The 19,483-nt window shown below is 33.1% G+C and overlaps 1 protein-coding gene across 2 annotated transcripts in view; it reads right to left on the reverse strand.

Moving 5' to 3' along the window:
* The window catches only part of LOC129806434 (homeotic protein ocelliless), an 87,485-nt gene that overhangs the window by 35,390 nt on the left and 32,612 nt on the right, over positions 1 to 19,483 (reverse strand). Inside the window, exon 2 of one of the 2 annotated variants that reach the window (XM_055855026.1) lies at positions 8,294 to 8,521. In XM_055855026.1, the coding sequence (XP_055711001.1) occupies positions 8,294 to 8,471 (178 nt within the window). In that variant the 5' untranslated portion in view covers positions 8,472 to 8,521. Of the gene's footprint in view, positions 1 to 8,293; positions 8,522 to 19,483 lie in introns of those variants that run through there. The other variant, XM_055855025.1, reaches the window with a different exon arrangement.

Genomic DNA, 19,483 nt, shown 5'->3' on the forward strand with positions numbered 1-19,483 from the left:
ATTTTCCATCCTTCTGCGTTGTGAATGGCAATTTTTGGAGTAATGTCAGTTTTATGAACAGCCATTGGAGGAGCAAGTTCGCCAGTAGCTGACACCCTGAGGAGTACTGTGATACATTGCTTCGGTCCTGAATTTTTAAGAGATGGAACTACACGTGAACCTCTCCTGGACAGGACATTTCCATCTTCCGGTGTCAAAAAGAAGGCACTTTCGTCGCAATTAAAAACACGGTCTGGTGAAATGCTCAGAAGGTTGTGTTCTGTGAAATATTTAAGACAATTCTGAAACCATTCCGTGAGGTCTTCAGCAGTAACAGTAGCTCTTTCCAATGAGAAGGATTTTGGCTTGCGCATGCTGAGCTCTGGATGACGCTTAAGAAAATTCCTGAACTAAACGTCTCCGGGTCTTCCAGCTGTAAAATGGTTTGGAATTTTGTAGACCTCACAGATGAGTTTAACGCTGTCCAGAACTTGTTCCTTCCCGATGGGATGCCAGCCATCCTCACATCCCAGGATCCATTTGACAAGCTCTTCTTCTTGTTCTTTTGTAAGCGTCGTTTGGCCTGCCATTGGGGCACTCTTCCGGGTATCTGCCAGTCAATTTGTTGTGCAGTGTTGTTCTTGGGACATTAAATGTTTTGGATGCATATGCTATGGTAGAACCATCTCGTACACACTGCAAGGCATTCCTAAGACCTTCCTTAGAGTCGGGCTTGTCCTTATAGGTCTTTTCTTTTGTTCCCTTTGGCATCTGAAACAGAAAAAGAGTCCTGAACAATGCAAATTCTGAACCAAAACATTGACTTTCACCGCATCCGACATGCATCGAAATGTAAACATTCACAAAAATCACTTATTTCTGTATGAATTATTAATATATTATCAATAAACTCTTACTCACCTTGTAGATCAATAACTACACTAACTTTTATTAATAATTTTGATTGCAAATAATGTTTTATTATATAGAAAAAACACTAAACTTTTTCCAGCGACGAGCTGTCAACAGCAAAATTTTCTCAGAAATTAAATTTTTAGTACACAACCCAGCTGACCCGAGCTTAAAAAATATTTCTCTTACCCACTTATTAAACCGATAAAAATATAATTTTTGGTTTTTCTTAAAGTAGAATAGTTATATTATGATACTACAGTAATTAATTACAGAAATAAAAATATAAATTATATTTTAAGTGGATGTATCGGAGTTAAATCGGTCGCGGCATCCGAGTTTTGCAATCGTCGGAGTTACATGGCCTTACTATATCCATTTTGGGATTTGAAAGAGTTATTTTAATTCTAAAAAAAGATTTTTTTAACTCTTTAAATGAGTTATTTTAACTCTTAAAACGAGTTATTTTCAGTCTTAAAAAGAGTTATTTACACTCTTTTGTCATGTAAATTTTAAGAAAAAAATTTAAAACAACTCTTCCGAATACTACACCTAAATAAAAGGAAAATCAACTCTAAAATATAGTTAATAGAAAATCACAACGAAAAAGAGTTATTTCAACATAGCAATTGGTTAAAGTCGTGTGTCAAGTTAGTTGGAAGAGCACTCGTCTAGTTAACGAGAGGTCCTTTTTCGATATTTTCGTGTATTTCGCGAATATGTTGAAAATATTCCCTGAATATTCAAATATTTTATTGGGATTCTTGGATTTACGAATTACTTTCTTGGGATTCAGGGATTCGCCAATATTTTCTTGGGATTTTTCGGTTTCGCGAATACTTTTATAGTATTCTCATTCTTGAGATTCTTGAATTTCGCGAATTGCTTTAGTGGGATTCTTAGGATACTCCTCAATATCCTGTAAGTAATCTCGGGATTCGCAAATATTTTCTTGGGATTCTTGAATTTTGCGAATACTTTTGTAGTATTCTCTTCGTTCTCGGGATATTCTGCGAATTCATGAATACATTACATTCTTGGAATTCTTGGGATTCGTGAATATCTCTAAACTATTCTCAGAATTTACTAATACTTTTTAGGGATGCTTGGGATTCGCGAATATCTTTGAAGTATATATTTAGAATTTGAAAATATTTTCTTGGAACTTTTCGATTGGTCGAATTACTTTTATGGAATATTTGGGATTCGCGAATATTTATTCTTCGGATTGGGAGTATATTGGGTTTCGAGAATACTTTTATGGTACTCTTTAATCTTTGTGGGATTCTGTGATTTCGCGAATTATATTCTTGGGATTCGTAAACACCTTGGAAATCTTCTTGGGATTCGCAAATATATTTACTTATTTTATATTTTATTGTAGCGAAATGTTTTTGCCATTTCGTACATTATTCTTGGGATTCGTAGATTTCGTGGGATTCTCTTTATTTTTGGAATTTGTGAATATCTCAAAAGCATTCTCAAGATTCGCAAATATTTTCTTGTGATTCTACAATTTCGCAAATTATTTTCTTGGGATTCGTGAATAACTTGGAAATATTCTTGGTATTCGCAAATATATTTACTTATTTTATATTTTGATGTAATGGGTTGTTTCTGCCATTTCGTACATTATTCTTGGGATTCTCTTTATTTTGGAATTTGTGAGTATCTCGAAAACGTTCTCAAGATTCGAAAATATTTTCTTCTGATTCTGCGATTTCGCAAATTATTTTCTTGGGATTCGTGAATAACTTGGAGGTATTCTTGGGATTCGGAAATATTTCCTCATAGGATTCTTCTGTTTCGCGAAATACCTTTTTTGGGATTTTTAAAGGTTTACCGAATATTTTCTTAGGACCTTTGAGATTCTTGATTTTGATTCTTCTGTAAGATTCCCCAGAAAAGCTATGCAAGCCATTGTGAAAAGACCTCGACTTCGGAACAGACCTAGGACAAGGTGGCTGAATCAAATTCAGGATCTTGGCCTGTGACCCCAATAAGGATAAGCGATCGAAAATGAGGATGATGATAATTTAATACTTGGAATATTCTTAGAATTCACGAATACTCTTTTGGGATTCTATGATTTCACGAATTACTTTCTTAGGATTCGTAAATACTTCGAAAGTATTCTTGGGATTCACAAGTACTTGCTTAGGATTCTATGATTTCGTGATTTATTTCCTTGGGATTCATGAGTAACTCGGAAGTCTTCTTGGGATTCGCAAATACTTTCTTAGTATTCTATGGTTTCGCAAATTACTTTCTTGGGATGTTCGAAATTCACGAATACTTTTTTGAAATGATAAGACTTTGAGAATTAGTTTCTTGAGATTCGATAATATCTTGGAAGTATTCTTGGGATTCGCAAATATTTTCTTGGGATTCTTATAGTTTTTCGGACTATTTTCTAGAAATTTTTGGATTGCGCGAAGTACTGTATTGGGATTTTCGAAATTCACGAATACTTTAATGGAATTATATGACTTTGAGCATTAGTTTCTTGGGATTCGCGAAAAACTTGAAAGTATTCTTGGGATTCACCTTTAAGATTCTTCAATTTTGCGAAATATTTTCTTGGGATTCTTATAGGTTTCCTGAATACTTTTTCTGGGATTCGCTAATATCTCGAATGTATTTTATTCGGTAAACTATTCGGACTTCACGAATATTTTTGAAGTGTTTTAGGATTCCGATCTAAATGTCTCTCTATGTCCCTGTATGTTATTTCTACAAGATCTATTCGTAAGAAAGAAATCCTCAAGAGTGATTTTGAGCTGATAGAGTCGTGAATTTGTGATTGAGTTGGTAAAGTTTCGTGAGAAATTCACGATACTCGTCACAATAAATCAATTATGTGACAAATGACTTATCTGAAAGTGTCTTTATTTCTTCCAAATGCCTCTTTACGCTGATGTTTATACCATGTTGTTTCTCATAAAACATAAATTCTCACTAAATGTCGCATGCGGATCAAAATTTGTCAGCTTGGTCTTTTTTTTTATCGTCTTCTCAAGCTCTCCCAATCAATCCACTCTCTTGCCGGTGATCTTGTTTCGTCCAAAGTCTGGACATAATGCGAAATGTATATCGAATATGACAAAATGAAAGTGAAGTGCATGTGTGATTGGATTCATTATGTATAAAAAAAGTGTTTTAAATAAAAAATCAGCATCTCAGCTGTCATAAATCAATTAGGAACAAATCGTGAAGTGCATATTAAAAATTGAGACGAAAGACATTCACCCTCCTTTTTTGCTTTTTATTCGATTCGGTGGAAAAAAAATTTGATTAAATGTCAGAGAGTGAAGAAATATGTATCAAAGCGCATGGATTTGATAAAATGCAGTGGATGAAAAGCATTTTGGACGTGGATGATAAAAGCTCCACTTTCACCCACGCTAAATTATTATGTAAGAGGTAGGCATGGTGTGTCTAAAAGCATTTAGTGGTCACATAAATCAATTTAATTGATAGAACTTGCTATCATTTCTCAGGTTATTCTTATATGAATAATTCTTGTAATCGAAAATTTACTGGAAATCCCATCTGTCTATTGGCTTCTAAGGTTCAACAGTTGTGTCCCTGAAAAGTTGTCGCTGTACATTTTGTGAGTTTTGATGGAAGAATGTAGGGGAAGGTTTTGCAGCTTCGTAATGTTACAACTTTGTAAACATGTTTTCAAAATTTTCTATAAAAGCAGGAGAGAAATGCGAAAAAGTTAAAATAACATTCCGAAAATGTTTATTTTACCCTGCAGTATTGATCCGAAATCGGTGTAAATATTACCCTTTTTAGGTGTATTAGGGGTTAAATTAACCCGTTTTCATTTTAATTTTACCATTAAAAAGGTGTAAAATTAACATTAAAAAATGTTGATATATTGTTATATCTAAAAAGTATTAGTTATGAAGAAAAAAAAGTTAATCTCACACTCTTTTTTTCTCAGTGTATCCAAAAAGCGAATAAAACGATTTTTGTAAAAAAAAATCGAGTTGTTCGACTTATATTCTGACAAATCGATATGAGACAGCACATAAAATAATTATTTATGAACCACATTTGAGAAAACAGTGAGTGAGCAAGATGACTAGATCTACAGTAGGTGTCAAAAGTTTGTTGCCTCATGTATGATAGAGAAACCAGGCGGAAAAAACAATTAAATTTCTTTTTCTTTTTTTCTTTTTTGCAAATCAGTAACATGTAGGAAAAGGTTTTGTAGCTTCGTAAAATGTTGCAGCTTCGTAAAAGTTATTTTTTTTCCAAGTTACTAAAAGAACTTCAACCATTGTCACATATTCTAAAAGCTAGTCCAACATCTCACAATTCCTAACAAACTTGGAAGCCTAAGCCTTTTTTCCTGGGTCAAAAAGGTAAAAATAAAAAAATGGGCCTAAAATAGTATAATTCTTATGTGGAATATTTCATGCATTATTCAAATTTCAAGTGTCTTTCCGAAAAAATAACTCTTCCCAGTTATAGAAGGTTTAACAGAGTTAATATATACCGGGAAAATCTTTTGGTCGAAGGGGGTCGTTTTTGTGAGTGGAGGGAAATTCACAAAAATTACACCTTTGCAGCTCGGGAAAATTGAATTTTGCAGCTTCATAAAACCTAAATAGTTAAGTTTTTCTTTAGTTGGCTGAGTGCTCGTTTTTCGTTTGAACTTCAATATCGAGGTTAAAAAAAATCTGAGAGAAAAGTTGTACATGGACGAAAATGTAGCTGATTAAATTCTCTATCAAACCCACAAAACAGATTGTTAGGGACAGTCCTAGTTTTCGAGATATTTTTTATCAAAGTTGCTAAAAGGTTCGATTTTCCCATGTTTTCTGACATTTATGAGACTACAGCGCCCCTGGTGTCAGTTGTACGAACTTTATCTGTTCAGCGGATTTATCGGGCATGTAAAGGAGACTAAATTATTCCATAGTGAGAACTAAATCGGTTCAGCAGAATCGGAGATATAGGAACACAAGTATCAAAAAACGGCAAAAACGGTTTTGCCTAGATTCCAGGCGTAAAATCCAAATGAAATCAAAATGATAAGTATTTTCGTAAATCATTTGACCCTAGCAATAGAAAAAATAGCATGAGAACCCAGGGACAAAAAAAAAGTTCAAAATTGTTGCACAGTGTTAGTATGCAAGACAATCTACCGCTAGAAATTCAAAATATAAGCGAAATATTACAAAAATATACGTAAAAATAAATTTCTTGGGAATTTTTTAAATTTTTTAATTAGATTTTTCATAATGTTGAATAAATTGCTGGTTCCTAAGTATGAGAAGTGCATGAAGTGCAAGAAGTGCTGGAAGTACTGGAAGTATTGCAGCTTTTTCGGGAGTCTTCCGAAATACTGGAAGTGTAAAGGGCTCTTCCATAAAAATTGTGGAAGTGTCTGGAAGTGGTGTATATATTTTCAGCCTAATATCTCCCCATTGAGTATGATTATGAGAGAATCATACCTGACCAAACACTTTATTGATTGTCAGAATGCAGTGCAAAAATGGTTTTCCAAGTGTTAAAAAAACATTTGTTAGAAAAATAGCATAAAATTGATTATTTAATGCGCGATACCTCATACGGACGGTGAAAATAAATAGATGAGAGTTCCATCTAAGTAGTGATGCCCAAATTTTTGTGACCAGTGTAATATTTCCGGGGTAAATAAGGCTAACATAGGTAGGCAAAATGTTGTACGAAGCTAAGCAAATCAGGGCAGCTTCGTAAAAATCGCCACTAAATTTTCATTTTCCTGTAGAGGAAAATCCAAGGATTTTCAGGAATTTTGTGAAGCGGAATTATTCACCTAATGAATAAGAGATTGTTTTGACCGTTTTGACGTACTGATATAATTAATTTGATCTATGTGGCATTCAGTAAAAAATCTTAAATCTTGAACATCATTTTCCGTACGAAGCTGTACAAAACTCCCCCTAGAAGGAAACAACTGGTAGTTTATATACCATTAAGCAATTATGCATTTTATTAAATATTTATCTTATAGTTGAGAAATATTAACACCCAAATGCTACTTAGAGAAACTAGTTTATATTATATAGACAACAGTTGCGGATATTTTTAATACAATCTTCCGTACTTACGCACACGCAATATTTATTTATGCCTATTTTATGTTTTTCTCTGCAGGGTAATAAAGTTTACATGCAATATTAGTTTTAGGATTTCTTTCAAGACAACTATAAAGATGATATGCATGTAATTTGTTTACCACTAAACACTGTCGATAAGGTAAGTAAAATTTTATACCATATGACGTCATTAACCTGCAATATTTTCGTCTTATTGTCAATTTCCATTTACCATTTTCTTTTCTATATCAATAACAATACACAAATATGATTTATTCTCTGTCTAAACCTTTGCCAAAAGTCACTAAAAACTTTGACTCAAAATTGTACTAAATCACTGCATCAAATTTTACGTGACAGTACTGTAATTTCTAAAATTCCCCAATAATGTGTCTAAAAAGAGAGATACCATAGGGCTTTAGTGTGGTGATTCTTCATGGAAAACGATCACATTCATTTCAAAATGTCGTTATATATCCGAATAAATGACTATTTAATTAGGTTAATTAAACAGTGCGCTACTTACGAAATTCTAACTAATGTATATCACAAAATAATAGCGCAAACATGAAAGATGAAAGACAAGGACTTATAGAAAGGTAGAGTCCCTAAATCTTCCAACAATTTGCAACTGGGGTTGATTTTGTGATTTTCAGTATGATTTAATTGTCATTCTATTTTCTGCTGTTGTAGTCATAAATCATGGATACGTGTGAGATAAGACGTGAATCACTGTGAGTGGTAACATCAAAGGTAAAATTATTTATTGGTGATGATTGATGGCTTTTTGTACTTCCTTGGAGATCGTCTCATTGGGGGCTTCTGGTTTTAACAATTTCCAGATAATAGCATGCTCTTGGAAGTACAAAAAGTTTATTTAAGTGCGAATGTAGAAGCTCATATTATTATGAAAAATGATCTTAGGAAGCTACATTGTTTGCTGAACTTAGTTGACACTTGACATTTAAGTGTCATATTTGACACTTGTCAACGTAAAAGACGGCGAGAATCGGTAGGTAACGTTCATAATAGCTAATAGAGTTCTGTCTTGCGAAAATTACACAAATTTTATTTATTTGATAGCTTCACTTGACAGAAGAATTTAGGGTTGCCCGGTGAAATTAATACTTTCTTCAAAAAATTACATTGTTTCTTTTTTAATATGAGATTCTACATTCTGACACTCTCTGACATTTTGATAACTTCAAAATGCCATCCTACATCCTACACTATTCTACTTAAATAAAAAAAATAAGCACATTTAGTTTATTGATAAAGTAGATAGAAAAAAATTGAATATTTACCCCACATACCTTGGGGGAATCCGACCGCCTCCAGTCCATGTGGTAGTCCAAAGGGTGCTAGGGAAGCCATGGGCATTCCGGGTGGTAGGGGTCCATGGGGGTGACCGTGATGGGGGTGCGGTGTTCCGTAGGTGTGTGGATGAGGTCCCAAGTCACTAGACTTGAGAAAGCCCGCCATCAGGGCTTCTGTTGAATGGAGCGCCACGGTAAAGTTGTTTCTAACCGCCGCTGCAAAGTATTAAGATACTTGTTAGAATGGCAAGAAATCATAATTTTGATTTCTTAAAATAGGATATTTGACCAAGAGTTTTAGGATCAAGGTTTATCAAGAAATTAATTTAAAACTTGGAAAGCTTCAAATGTCAAAATATCACTTGTGAATATTTTTAAAGAATTTAGAGTATGCAAGTGTCAAAAATTTTAAAAACAGATAGCTCTCTAATTCCGTGAACATGTACGTGTACGTTGGTTAGGCTTTCAAACTGAGAATATCGATTTAAGGTTTTTAAAGTATTCTCTTCCATATAACATAAAAATGTCTCCAATAACGTCTGCCAACTTCTTTAAACTGTCTGGAATCTGGCATGTGGCGTAAAGATGGCATCATTGACAGCTGTCAAAATCTTCAACTGTTTAGAATCTGAGTTGGATATATTTGAACCTTAGTTTCGAAATTAAAGAAGTCTCTGAATTAGTCCAAAAACTGTGCTAAGTTGCCTAGGGTTCTTAACATGAATTGTCGATATTTGATTTTGTAAAAATTCTTTTGCATATGGCAATACGGCGCTTTAAACGGCTGTCAAAATCCTAGAACTGTTTAGAATCTAAGTTGAACAGTTCCGAATTTTGAAAATAAATTCTGAAAGTTTTCTTTGACGTATGACATCAGGGTAGCGCTATTGGTGGCTGTCAAAATTTTTTACCTTTATATAACCTTTCGAAGAGACAAAACCAAGCCAAAGCCAAGCCAAATTTATTCGAAAATCAACCGGGAACCTAAAGTGCAAGTTCTTATACCAGCCGCTTTAGCGCTGATTGTTCTGTCATTTCGAATTTCGATATTCGAATTTTTGTGTAGTTTTGTGAAATTTCAGGATGGCGAAATGTTTTAATCGCAGTTTTATTAAGATAAATGTCAATTTCATGAAATTGCTCACTTTTGTGTAATTCGTCGGTTTAAACGTTCGAACTTACAACGGGTTTTTAAATAAGTTCTTTCTAATACAACTTAGAATCGGTAAAGAAAAAACCTCAACTGAAGAGAGCTCTTAAATCGGGAAGGTTATTACTGAACGAGAGGATTCCGTTTTTATGGTTTCTTCACATGGAATATTTATTTTGAATTTTTGTAATACAGTGGGACCTCGATAGAGTCAACCCCCGATAGAGTAAATCTTCATTACAGTCAACAGCTATTTTTTTACTCTACGGACTCCGATAGAGTCAACTTTTCTTGTACTATTGAACTAATAACATTATATGATTTAATATGATCCTTTCGAAATAAAAACCAGTCTTATTGTGTATCAACGTAACACTTTGAACACAAGAAAAAATATTTATGTAAGAACATGGTAATTTTGTGATAAAATTCGTAGGTTTATTAACCGTGTAATCATTTTCCAACAAAATAATTTTCTTTACGTGATTTTAGGCTTTTTGACCGATTAAAAGTTCTCTTGTCTTTTCTCTCTTAAGATTTTTTGATTAGGTCTATGATCACAATGTAAGGAATCTTGAGCTTTCATTAATTTGTAAGTGAACAATATTATGGCAAAAACAAAAAAAAATAAACTCGAATTACAAAAAAACGTACAGGATGCTAAATTTTTTGAGTACAACATAGTGAAGAAACTTTTCTAAATTTATTCTAACTTTTTAAAGACTTTACTTCTTTTAAAAGTGTACATGATAAACAATCATAAAAATTACTCTTCTAAACAAAATGTGTAAATTTATTTTAACTTACATTTTTAATTTAAAGTATCAGTATCTTAAAAGAATATTTGGATCAAAAACAAAAATAAGCAACAGAAAAATAAAATTTTCAAGCAAATTCATTAAAATTGAAATCGCCTGTGGGTATGTGAATTTTCTTGATGAATAGTGCCATTTCGCGAGTTTTTTCGGTCCCGAAAATGTGCATAATCCCAGGACTGAGTGTATTTACCAATAATAAAAATATTCTTAAAAATCATTTCTTAATCTCCAACTTTTGCCTAAACACACGACATTTTTGGGCCAGAGGGTATAGAATATATGGATTAATTTAATAAAATATTCTACTATCATTTTGAATTTATCAATGATCTAGTCTAAACATAAAACAATACCCATTTATATCAAAATTTCACATTTTAATTGGTTTTTTCGGACTCCGATTGAGTCAATGAATCCAATAGTGAACAGGCCTGGAAATAATTAGTTGACTCTATCGAGGTCCCACTGTATTTCCTTGAATTCGCCTATTTTCATGTCATCTAGGATAAAAGTTATCACGTTATATTTAGTCACATCGAAATTTGTTTTATTGTATTTCGATGTTAAATCTTCTACGCCCTATTTACTAAGTTTTGTTTTAGCTAAAAGTACAAGCTTTCCATTATATTGGGAACCCTTTTGAATACCTGGATTTGAAGCAGTTTTAAATCAATTTTGAGTAGTTCACATAGGGGAAAGGCTCATAATTTTGGACGGTTTCTAAATTTGGACACTTTGAGCGTAAAATTGGACACTAAAAATGAATTGATTAAAATTATGGATTTCTATTCCAATATTTAATGAATAATACTTGGAGTACCGAAGTCAACTCACTTTAATGAATGATATGGAAAGTTTCCGGGTTTCTTTTGACATTATACGTTTCCCTTACATGAACAGGAAGAGGACTTGGTAACATTGTTTCATGAAATGAAGAACAATTGGCATCCTGTTGAGACGGATTAGCTGTCCAAATTTACAGCCAAGTTGTCCAAATTAATAACCAAGTTGTCCAAAATAAGAGTAAAATTCACTTCTACATATCAATTCATTTTAAAACGTATTAAAACTGATTTTAGTAAAAAAAAGACGACAAATAGCTAGCCGAGTTTCTAAACAACCCTTGTGAAAAGGGAGTAACAAAAAAATCAATTAGTATTGAAAATATCTCACTGCAAACTTGGAACATCGATGCTTATAAGCAGACTGGACAAAATTATGAGCCTTTACCCTATGTTTACTATATACGTATTTGATACGAAAATCGAACCCAGGATCCTTACGTCATAAAGCTAGTGTTTTATTAAGGCGATATCGCATCTTTCCACTTGATACCTTTGATATTTTATTGATATTTGTTAGGTAAATCGACCATTTTCAAAATGCTTCCGGTTTTGCAAAAAAAAAAGAATCAGACTAAAATGTAGGCGTAATAGGAGAATAATAAAGTGGCATAAGTCGTCCACTTGAGAGAGGGCCCTTGAGATTGATCCTCAATCGAAAAATTTGAAAGCACTTTGCGATGAAGGTGACGACATGAGGTCTACACCAAAACCCAATGTAATCGATCCTCGTATCCACTCACCCAAAAATCACAAACACTCCACAAGAAGAAGGCACTTTAATGATCCATTTAGGAGGAAAAATTGAAGTGGAAGGAAAGAATGAGTGAGAATGAGAGAGACAAGAGAAAAACCACCAGAATTCGATTAATGTGTGTAAAACTTTCATTCATTTAGATAAGAAAATGATCATTTTGAGAGTTATGGATGGAGGGTCAAAGAAACAAAAAGAAAAAAAAAACAGAAAAGAAAAAAGAAACAAGGAGGGAACATGGAGATAGGTGACAGAAAAGATCACGAATTGTGTCATGAGATTGGCAAAGCACCGGGAAAAAGGTGCAATAAATCAGTAAAAGAGAGAAAGAAAGAGGAGAGTGATCAGTAATATCGTGGTTAAAAGTAATAATAAAAAAAAAGATTTTTAACTGTCTCTTTGACAAACATTTCTTTCTGGTTTTGCTTTGATTTTTTTTACATCATCTTCTGGCAAGGGGAATATAAGTGATAAAAAAAAATAAATAAAAGAATTCCACGAAAATTTTGCAATTTGTTTGCGACCTACAAAAATATAAAGTGAACACACTGTAACTCTCTGGTGAGGAGGATGATATTCACCCGAAAGAGATTATCCCGTAGTAGCAGAAACACTGGAGGAATTTTAAAGACAACTTTCATACACTCCATACGGATGGACTAGTGACAAGGAGGAAAAAAAAGCCTGGCCATAATCCCGGACATGAAATGAAGCACTTTTTTTCTCTCCTAAAAGTCTGGCTCCCTCTTTCTTTCGCACTTTTGCTAGGAATATTGGTATGTTTTTTTTTTACAAATGTTCTTTTCACTGAAAAATATTCTTTTTCGGCTGTCCCCCGAACACAAAATGATTTTTGAACTGGAATTTTCTCAGTAACCAATCAATTTGTTAATCCCACCAAAAAGGTACCGGCAAAATCAATAGATAGATTTCGGGTTTTTTTTCTTTCTTTCTTTATCCGTAGGTAAAGCAAAAACGAAGCATCTTCGAATAAAAATTTGTCACCACGTGAAAAACCAGAAGCCTTTTTGTGCTTAAAGAAGTGTGAAATAAATCTGCCGGCCTCTCTCATCTGATGATGACAATAATAGGGTGATTTTATTTAAAGAATTGATTTTTAAAATGAATTTAGGTAATTAACAAATGAAGCGTGGATTTAAAAGGTGTGGTTACTTGTCTAATAGCTTACGTAGGGGGTGCCCTACTAACATACCGTGGTAATCTTACTCCCTTTGAATTGGGTCCAAACACAAGTAGAATTTGATTCTGCAATAGTGTCTTGGGTAAAAGGTAAATGGAACTCTATTTGCACAAAAAGTCGTTGATGTTCGAAGAATTCGAATTTAATTTCGAATTCTCATATATACAATTCTCATATTGGTTTTCTTTGGTCTTTCTTCTTTTTTTTTTGTCATTGCGATTTTCACTTGGAATATTGAAATGTATTTATGAAAAATTGGCCAAAACAAGTCTTTCACTTCGAACAAATCAAGATAGTTCGTGTAGAAAAAAAGTATCGAATTTCGAAAGTGTCGAGAAATTGATTAGATCGTGTATCTTATTTTTATCCAAAATTTAACAAGGAATAGAGCACAGTAAGAAAGAATGAAAGAAAGTGAGTGATTTGCTGTATATTTCACTTTTTGACAAAATTGTTAGATTGTTTGTATTTCATGGAAATTGAAAAGTAACATTGAGTGCAAAAGATAACAAGCAGAGGATCCCCTTTTTTAGTGTTACAGTAGAACCCCGCTATAGGCCATCGCTCTATAGTTCACAATTTATCGACCGTTGATTTCAAAACACTGATTTTAAGTTAGGTTATGTTTTTTTTAGTACGCGACATGCAATGTTGTCAAAATTATTTTAATATTTTTGGCAAACTTTATTAAGTAGTTGTGATAATTGTGATCAATAATGAAGAGAGCGAGGACAAGTACCACAATCGCAAAGAAAGTGGAAGTCGTTGAGCAATTTCAATACTAAAAGTCAAATCTCAATCACAAGTGTCAAATCTGGAACCAAATATGCACTATAGCGAGGCTCTACTGTACTAAATTTTTGAACAAGGTGGGGAAACTTTATAAAACATCACACTATAATCTCGTAAAAGAATTACTCAAGTGATTATTTAGTAATTAAATAATGGAACAGAAACAATAAACGTCGTCATTTTGTGTTTATCCTCACAACAAAGTGAAGATCGACACATTTTGGCGTTTGAGCACTTCGAAATTCGAACATGATGTACTTCAGCCACCTTACGAAAGTATCAAGATGTAAAAATGTCTTTTTTTGGCTTTTCAAATAGAACTTCAAAATTTTCGGATAACTAAGTAAGAGGGCAATACTGTTCGTAAGTTTTTCTTTTTAATTTTAGCACTTAAAAATAAAGATCTTTTCTACTAATCTGATCTGTGAAGACCATCCTTAAGTGCTAGAATTAAAGAAAAGCTCACGATCAGGAAGGGGACAAAGTACCCCTGGAGATCAAAGTTACCCGCATCTATGGTAGATAATAAATTACGTTTAATTGAAAGTTCTTACAAATTCCCAAAATGCATATTCGAAAATATTTATTGAAACTTGTAGAGGAAAGTTGGGCAGGTCAGTCATGTTTATGACATCTAAAATTTATATTATTTTAAATGATCTCTTTTTAGTTCTTTTCTTTATTATTAAAATTCCACAATACACATAAATCTTTCATTAAGATTTCGTAATTTTATTGATATTTTGGATAGGTTTAGCCGGTTTAACCATAGTTTCTTTAAGACAAAAAAAGTCAATAATCATTTTTAAAGTTCTAAAAAAGACATCTTTCGATATTCGTAAATTCTTAAGGATCTTCAGAAATTTTATAATTCAATTTCCGAAATGTTTATGATGTCAAAAGTTCAATTTTTCATATGACAAATCCAAACATCGAGATTGTTTTCACATAATTATTGCACAATATAGGTTGGATTTGATTGATTTTCACAACTTTGCGTAAAAAATTTATCTAATGTAATTAAAGTTTGAATTTTCGAACATAAGCGATACTTTATACGAAACAATAGTTATTTATTTTTTATTCGAGGAGCTTTTAGACAACCAAATTACAGCTTTTTGATTACTTAAAAAGTAATTTCGAATTTCATTTCAAAAATTCCCGTGAAAAGTAGTTCAGATTTCGAAATTAAAGTTTAACCTTTCGAATCGAACACCATATTTTATACATTTTATACATTTTTGATATTTTATACAAATGAAGCGTCAATTGTCTTTTAAGTCGAGAGTCGAGATGCTTTTAAATATTTAAATGATACGTTTATTAAATTTTCTTTTAAAAAATGTATGGCGTTAGCACACCTTTTCAATTGAGTGAAATTCAATTGATTGAAATTTTACTTCTTACTCTTTCAAACTGAAATCAAATATAGCTGTCTCTTTCTGTCAAATTAAAATTATATCGCTGGCACACCTTAACAATTGAGTGAAATTCAATCGATTGAAATTTTACCTCTTACTCCTTCAAGCTAAAATAAGATATATTTGTCTCTTTCAGTAATAACCTTTCGAACAGACGAAGCCCCACCATACCCATGCCAAACCTATTTGAAAATTTACCGGAAGCCTAAAGTGCAAGTTCCATAATCACTAGTTTGCAGAGGGAAAAATAAAAAAAAATTATTTATCATCAAAAGTGCAAGTTCACGTACTCGCCGCTTTAGCGCCGATTGTTCTGACATTTCGAATTTCGGTATTCTTGACACTCTAATTGTCAGCAATGTCAACAATAGTGTGTAAACATTTACTGCAAAAAGCGAATTTTTGTTTAACTCATCGGTTTAAACCGTTTAAACGTTCAAATTTCCAACGGGTTTTTAGGTAAGTTCTCTCTGATGTACCTTCGAACCGGTACAGAAGAAAAACCTCAACCTTAATAATCGAGAAGATTATTACTGAGCAGGAGAATTATGAGCGAAGCTTAAAAGCCTTTCCTTCTATTCATATTAAGTGAGATTCTTAACAATCTCACCTACTATAATTCTAACAAAATCTCATGTCTTCCGATCGGTCCCAAACTTTGCCAGAATGTATTTGGCCACTTCCTGATCACGAATATATGGATGGATAAAAACTGTTCCCGTCCGTCCGTCCGTTTATTATAAATTCCATAAAAATCCTCAATCATGAACTATCATAACGCATTGATGAACATAAAATCATTGGATTTCAAACAGTTTTACGCTCGAACTTCTCTTAATTCTCATGACATTTCGGACCAAATGACTGAATTTGAGAAAATATAAGAAAATATATAGAAAATCGAAAGTTTGAAGCTAAATCCGTTTCTTGTGAGAATTTTGCGAATTTATTTTAATGTTTATTATACTTATGTACAGAGAATCGTCAATCAGAGCATGTGACACTCAAATCATCCAGTTTTTTCTCAGTGGAGATAAGAAAAATTCCTTCCACCACCCAGAATTGAACTGGAGACCTCTCGTTAACTAGACGAGTGCTCTATCAACTGAGCTATTAGAGGCCACATGCTCTGCTTGATTTGCTGCACAACTTCAACCAATTGTATTGTGCACTGCAATCGCTTAAGGTGTCTACACATCGAGAACAATTTTCGTCAAAAATTTCTTTTTTGAAGGAAATTGGCTGCAGTGCTGTAGGCAGAAACGTCAAAATTCTGTCAAAAATGCAATTTTTGATGAAAATTGCTCCCAATGTATAGAGGCCTTCACTCTCGGGAAGCGAGATTTGGAAAAGGCATGGTGCGCACAATTGATCGGTTTCATTTAACTGCTTCTCATGAATTTAGAAGCTAAACGGATAGAGATATCTATTTCTAAACTAAGATGACCCCTTTCCCATCACCTAGTAAACTAGTTAAATTCCTGAATTATTGATTAAATTAATAATTTGCTTGATTTCTGAACAAAATCGGATATTGTTACTAAGAGAAATATAAAGACCCAGTAGATTTTGAAAAACGAAAACTCTTGAAAGCAGAAATTTAAATTTTAATACAATTTTGCCTTCCTCTATGCAATATGTCAAGATGACGCATTTCTAGAATTTCAATCTCACCTTCTCTCTCATCCAGTTCCTAACACATTAATTTATGTCCAAAGATCGGTGGCACATGAAGCTAAAAGTGTTGTAATACAACATGCTCAACAATGTGTATCATTTGGGTGTAATTATCATTTTGATAAATCTGATCATAAGAAGATATACTTATAATATTCGATGAGAAATTCTGCCCTGGTGTATAAGACCACCCAGAGATTTATATGAAGTTCAGAATTTTTGCCTCTTTTGATACGTTCTCTGAGCAAATATCCCCGCGAGAGATGAATGGTAGATACATCAAACTCACAACTTTTTGAGTGGACTCTGAATTGTTATTATAATTGTACTACACATATCAAACACGTTGCGTCTCTCAATCTCCTTTTTAAAGACATCATCATCAGACAAAAAGTGTTTCAGTTCGACAGGTTGATTTTGATCTCTTTGGGTCTTTCTCACTCTCTTTATGATTTACAATATTTTCTGTTTTATTGAATCAACCGCATCTCGAGAGGAGGCAAAAACATGACAAAAATTTCTTTCATAAAAAAAGATATTCAACATATGAGAAAATGTGTAAGTATGTATATATTTAAATCGGATTTTATCTATAAAACACACAAATTTATTAGATTGGAAATCGATTAAGAAGCTCCGAAAATTCATTAATTTGTCCATTCGAATTTTAATAATACGTCCAGAAGTGGATTGAATGCCAGAGATTTTAGCATTCTAAAGACACATTTGCAAAATTTTATATTCGCCCCTGGGTTTCACATTCCGAACCCAACGAAATCTGAAGCCATAGAGAGTGATGCATTAAGAGAAAAAAACAGGAACATATACCACTCAATATGAAACCCAAATAGTAGAAATGTGTCATGAAACGTGAGGAAAACAAATAGTTTAGAATTAAATAGGTCCCATCCATGTCATTTAATGTCGGAGAAAGACCTAGTCAAGTCAGGGTAAAAAAAAAACATATAAATATGCAAGAGACACGCAATACATGTAAAATAGTAACAAAAGTAGTAAGGGTGTCATTGTAATCCTGAACTTTTGTGCTAGACATGTTCCACGCCACATGGTACGGAAATTCAGGAAGAAAATATTTCTAAAAGTCATTGAGAAAGTTGAAACATCAACAGATCACTCATGAATCAACTTGAAGATCTACTTTCCGTAGAGAATTAGGGGTGACCCATTGCAGAAAATTCGCATCAGTTTGGTTTGGATGGAAACCCCTTAGGCTGTTTGAAAAATATTTATTACCCCATGGGAAACCTTTGGAAGGTTTTTATTAACGATTAATGCAAATCACATTAAAATTTTAATGTGCAATTGGGATACCAGGATTTCCATATTTTCGGTACAATCTGAAAGACATAACCTGACGTAACCTTTAAATCGTTTGTCTTTTCTGGATTCTCGGGTACCCAAGAAGAAAATATTTTTTGAGCTAATTATAAAAATTATGATCTATGTAAGGAACCACATTTAAAATCTAATTTAAATTCAAACTCTATTAATTTCAGCTTCTTAAAAAAATAATTAAAAATAAGATAAAGTTCTCTCGCTCGCCCGGTAGAATCATTGAGGCCATTTACACTGCCGCATTGGATTGAGATTAAATTGTCCCAAAATCGGGTTTTGAGACAATTTAGACTCAATCTGAGATGGCAATATAAACGGTTTCATTTCGATCATTTACACCCCCGCATTATATTAAGATGAATTGTCACAAAATCCGATTTTAAGACAGATTAATCTCAATCAAACGCAGCGGTATAAATAGGCTCAATTACTTAATTAATTTAATTAATAGGCCAATTATTGCATAAATAATACGAATCAGTGACAATTTCAAAGAAATTGACCATCAAACAATCAAAAATTGACCCACCGGTCAGAGTCGAGGACACCGGTCGAGTAAAGGTACTTTACCTTATTTTTACTGGAACTTTTTGATAAAAAAATCACTTAGAAGAAACCGGTGTTTGAGGAAATTCTATTCCTCTGATTCATCTTCTAACCGATTTTGATGATTTTGACAGATTTAGACAAAAGGGTATAACGAAAACGTTCTACCTAGAAAGTTGCGTTTCTTGAAGTAATTTACGTTTAAACTTCATATGCCCCAAAAGAAACCTTCTTAGACAAAATAAGGCTCTTCATGACCTTGTCACATATAAGATTAATATTAAGATTAATACTTTCTGAACTGCGAGAATGGCAAAAAAGATAGCAATTGTTTTACCTTGCCTCTCTCTCGCATTTCCGCACTGCGTACAAAGTTGGCAGCAATACATTCGCTCGAAAACTGACCGAATCACAGTTGGCACTCATGAAAAATTGCTCGAATTGCCTATACAGTAGGCTCTCGCTCAATCGGCTCTTTATAAATCGGGCGAAAAATTTTGTTGACAATTTTCACGTTTAATTATGAAGCGAATTTGCTCAAATTCGCTTTAGTTCTTTCTATTTTATCGTGACTCTCTATAATTGAGCGCTTTTTGTGGAATTTACAAAGACTTTGACGTC

This window comes from Phlebotomus papatasi, chromosome 3 (assembly GCF_024763615.1).
Source record: "Phlebotomus papatasi isolate M1 chromosome 3, Ppap_2.1, whole genome shotgun sequence".
Classification (NCBI taxonomy): domain Eukaryota; kingdom Metazoa; phylum Arthropoda; class Insecta; order Diptera; family Psychodidae; genus Phlebotomus; species Phlebotomus papatasi.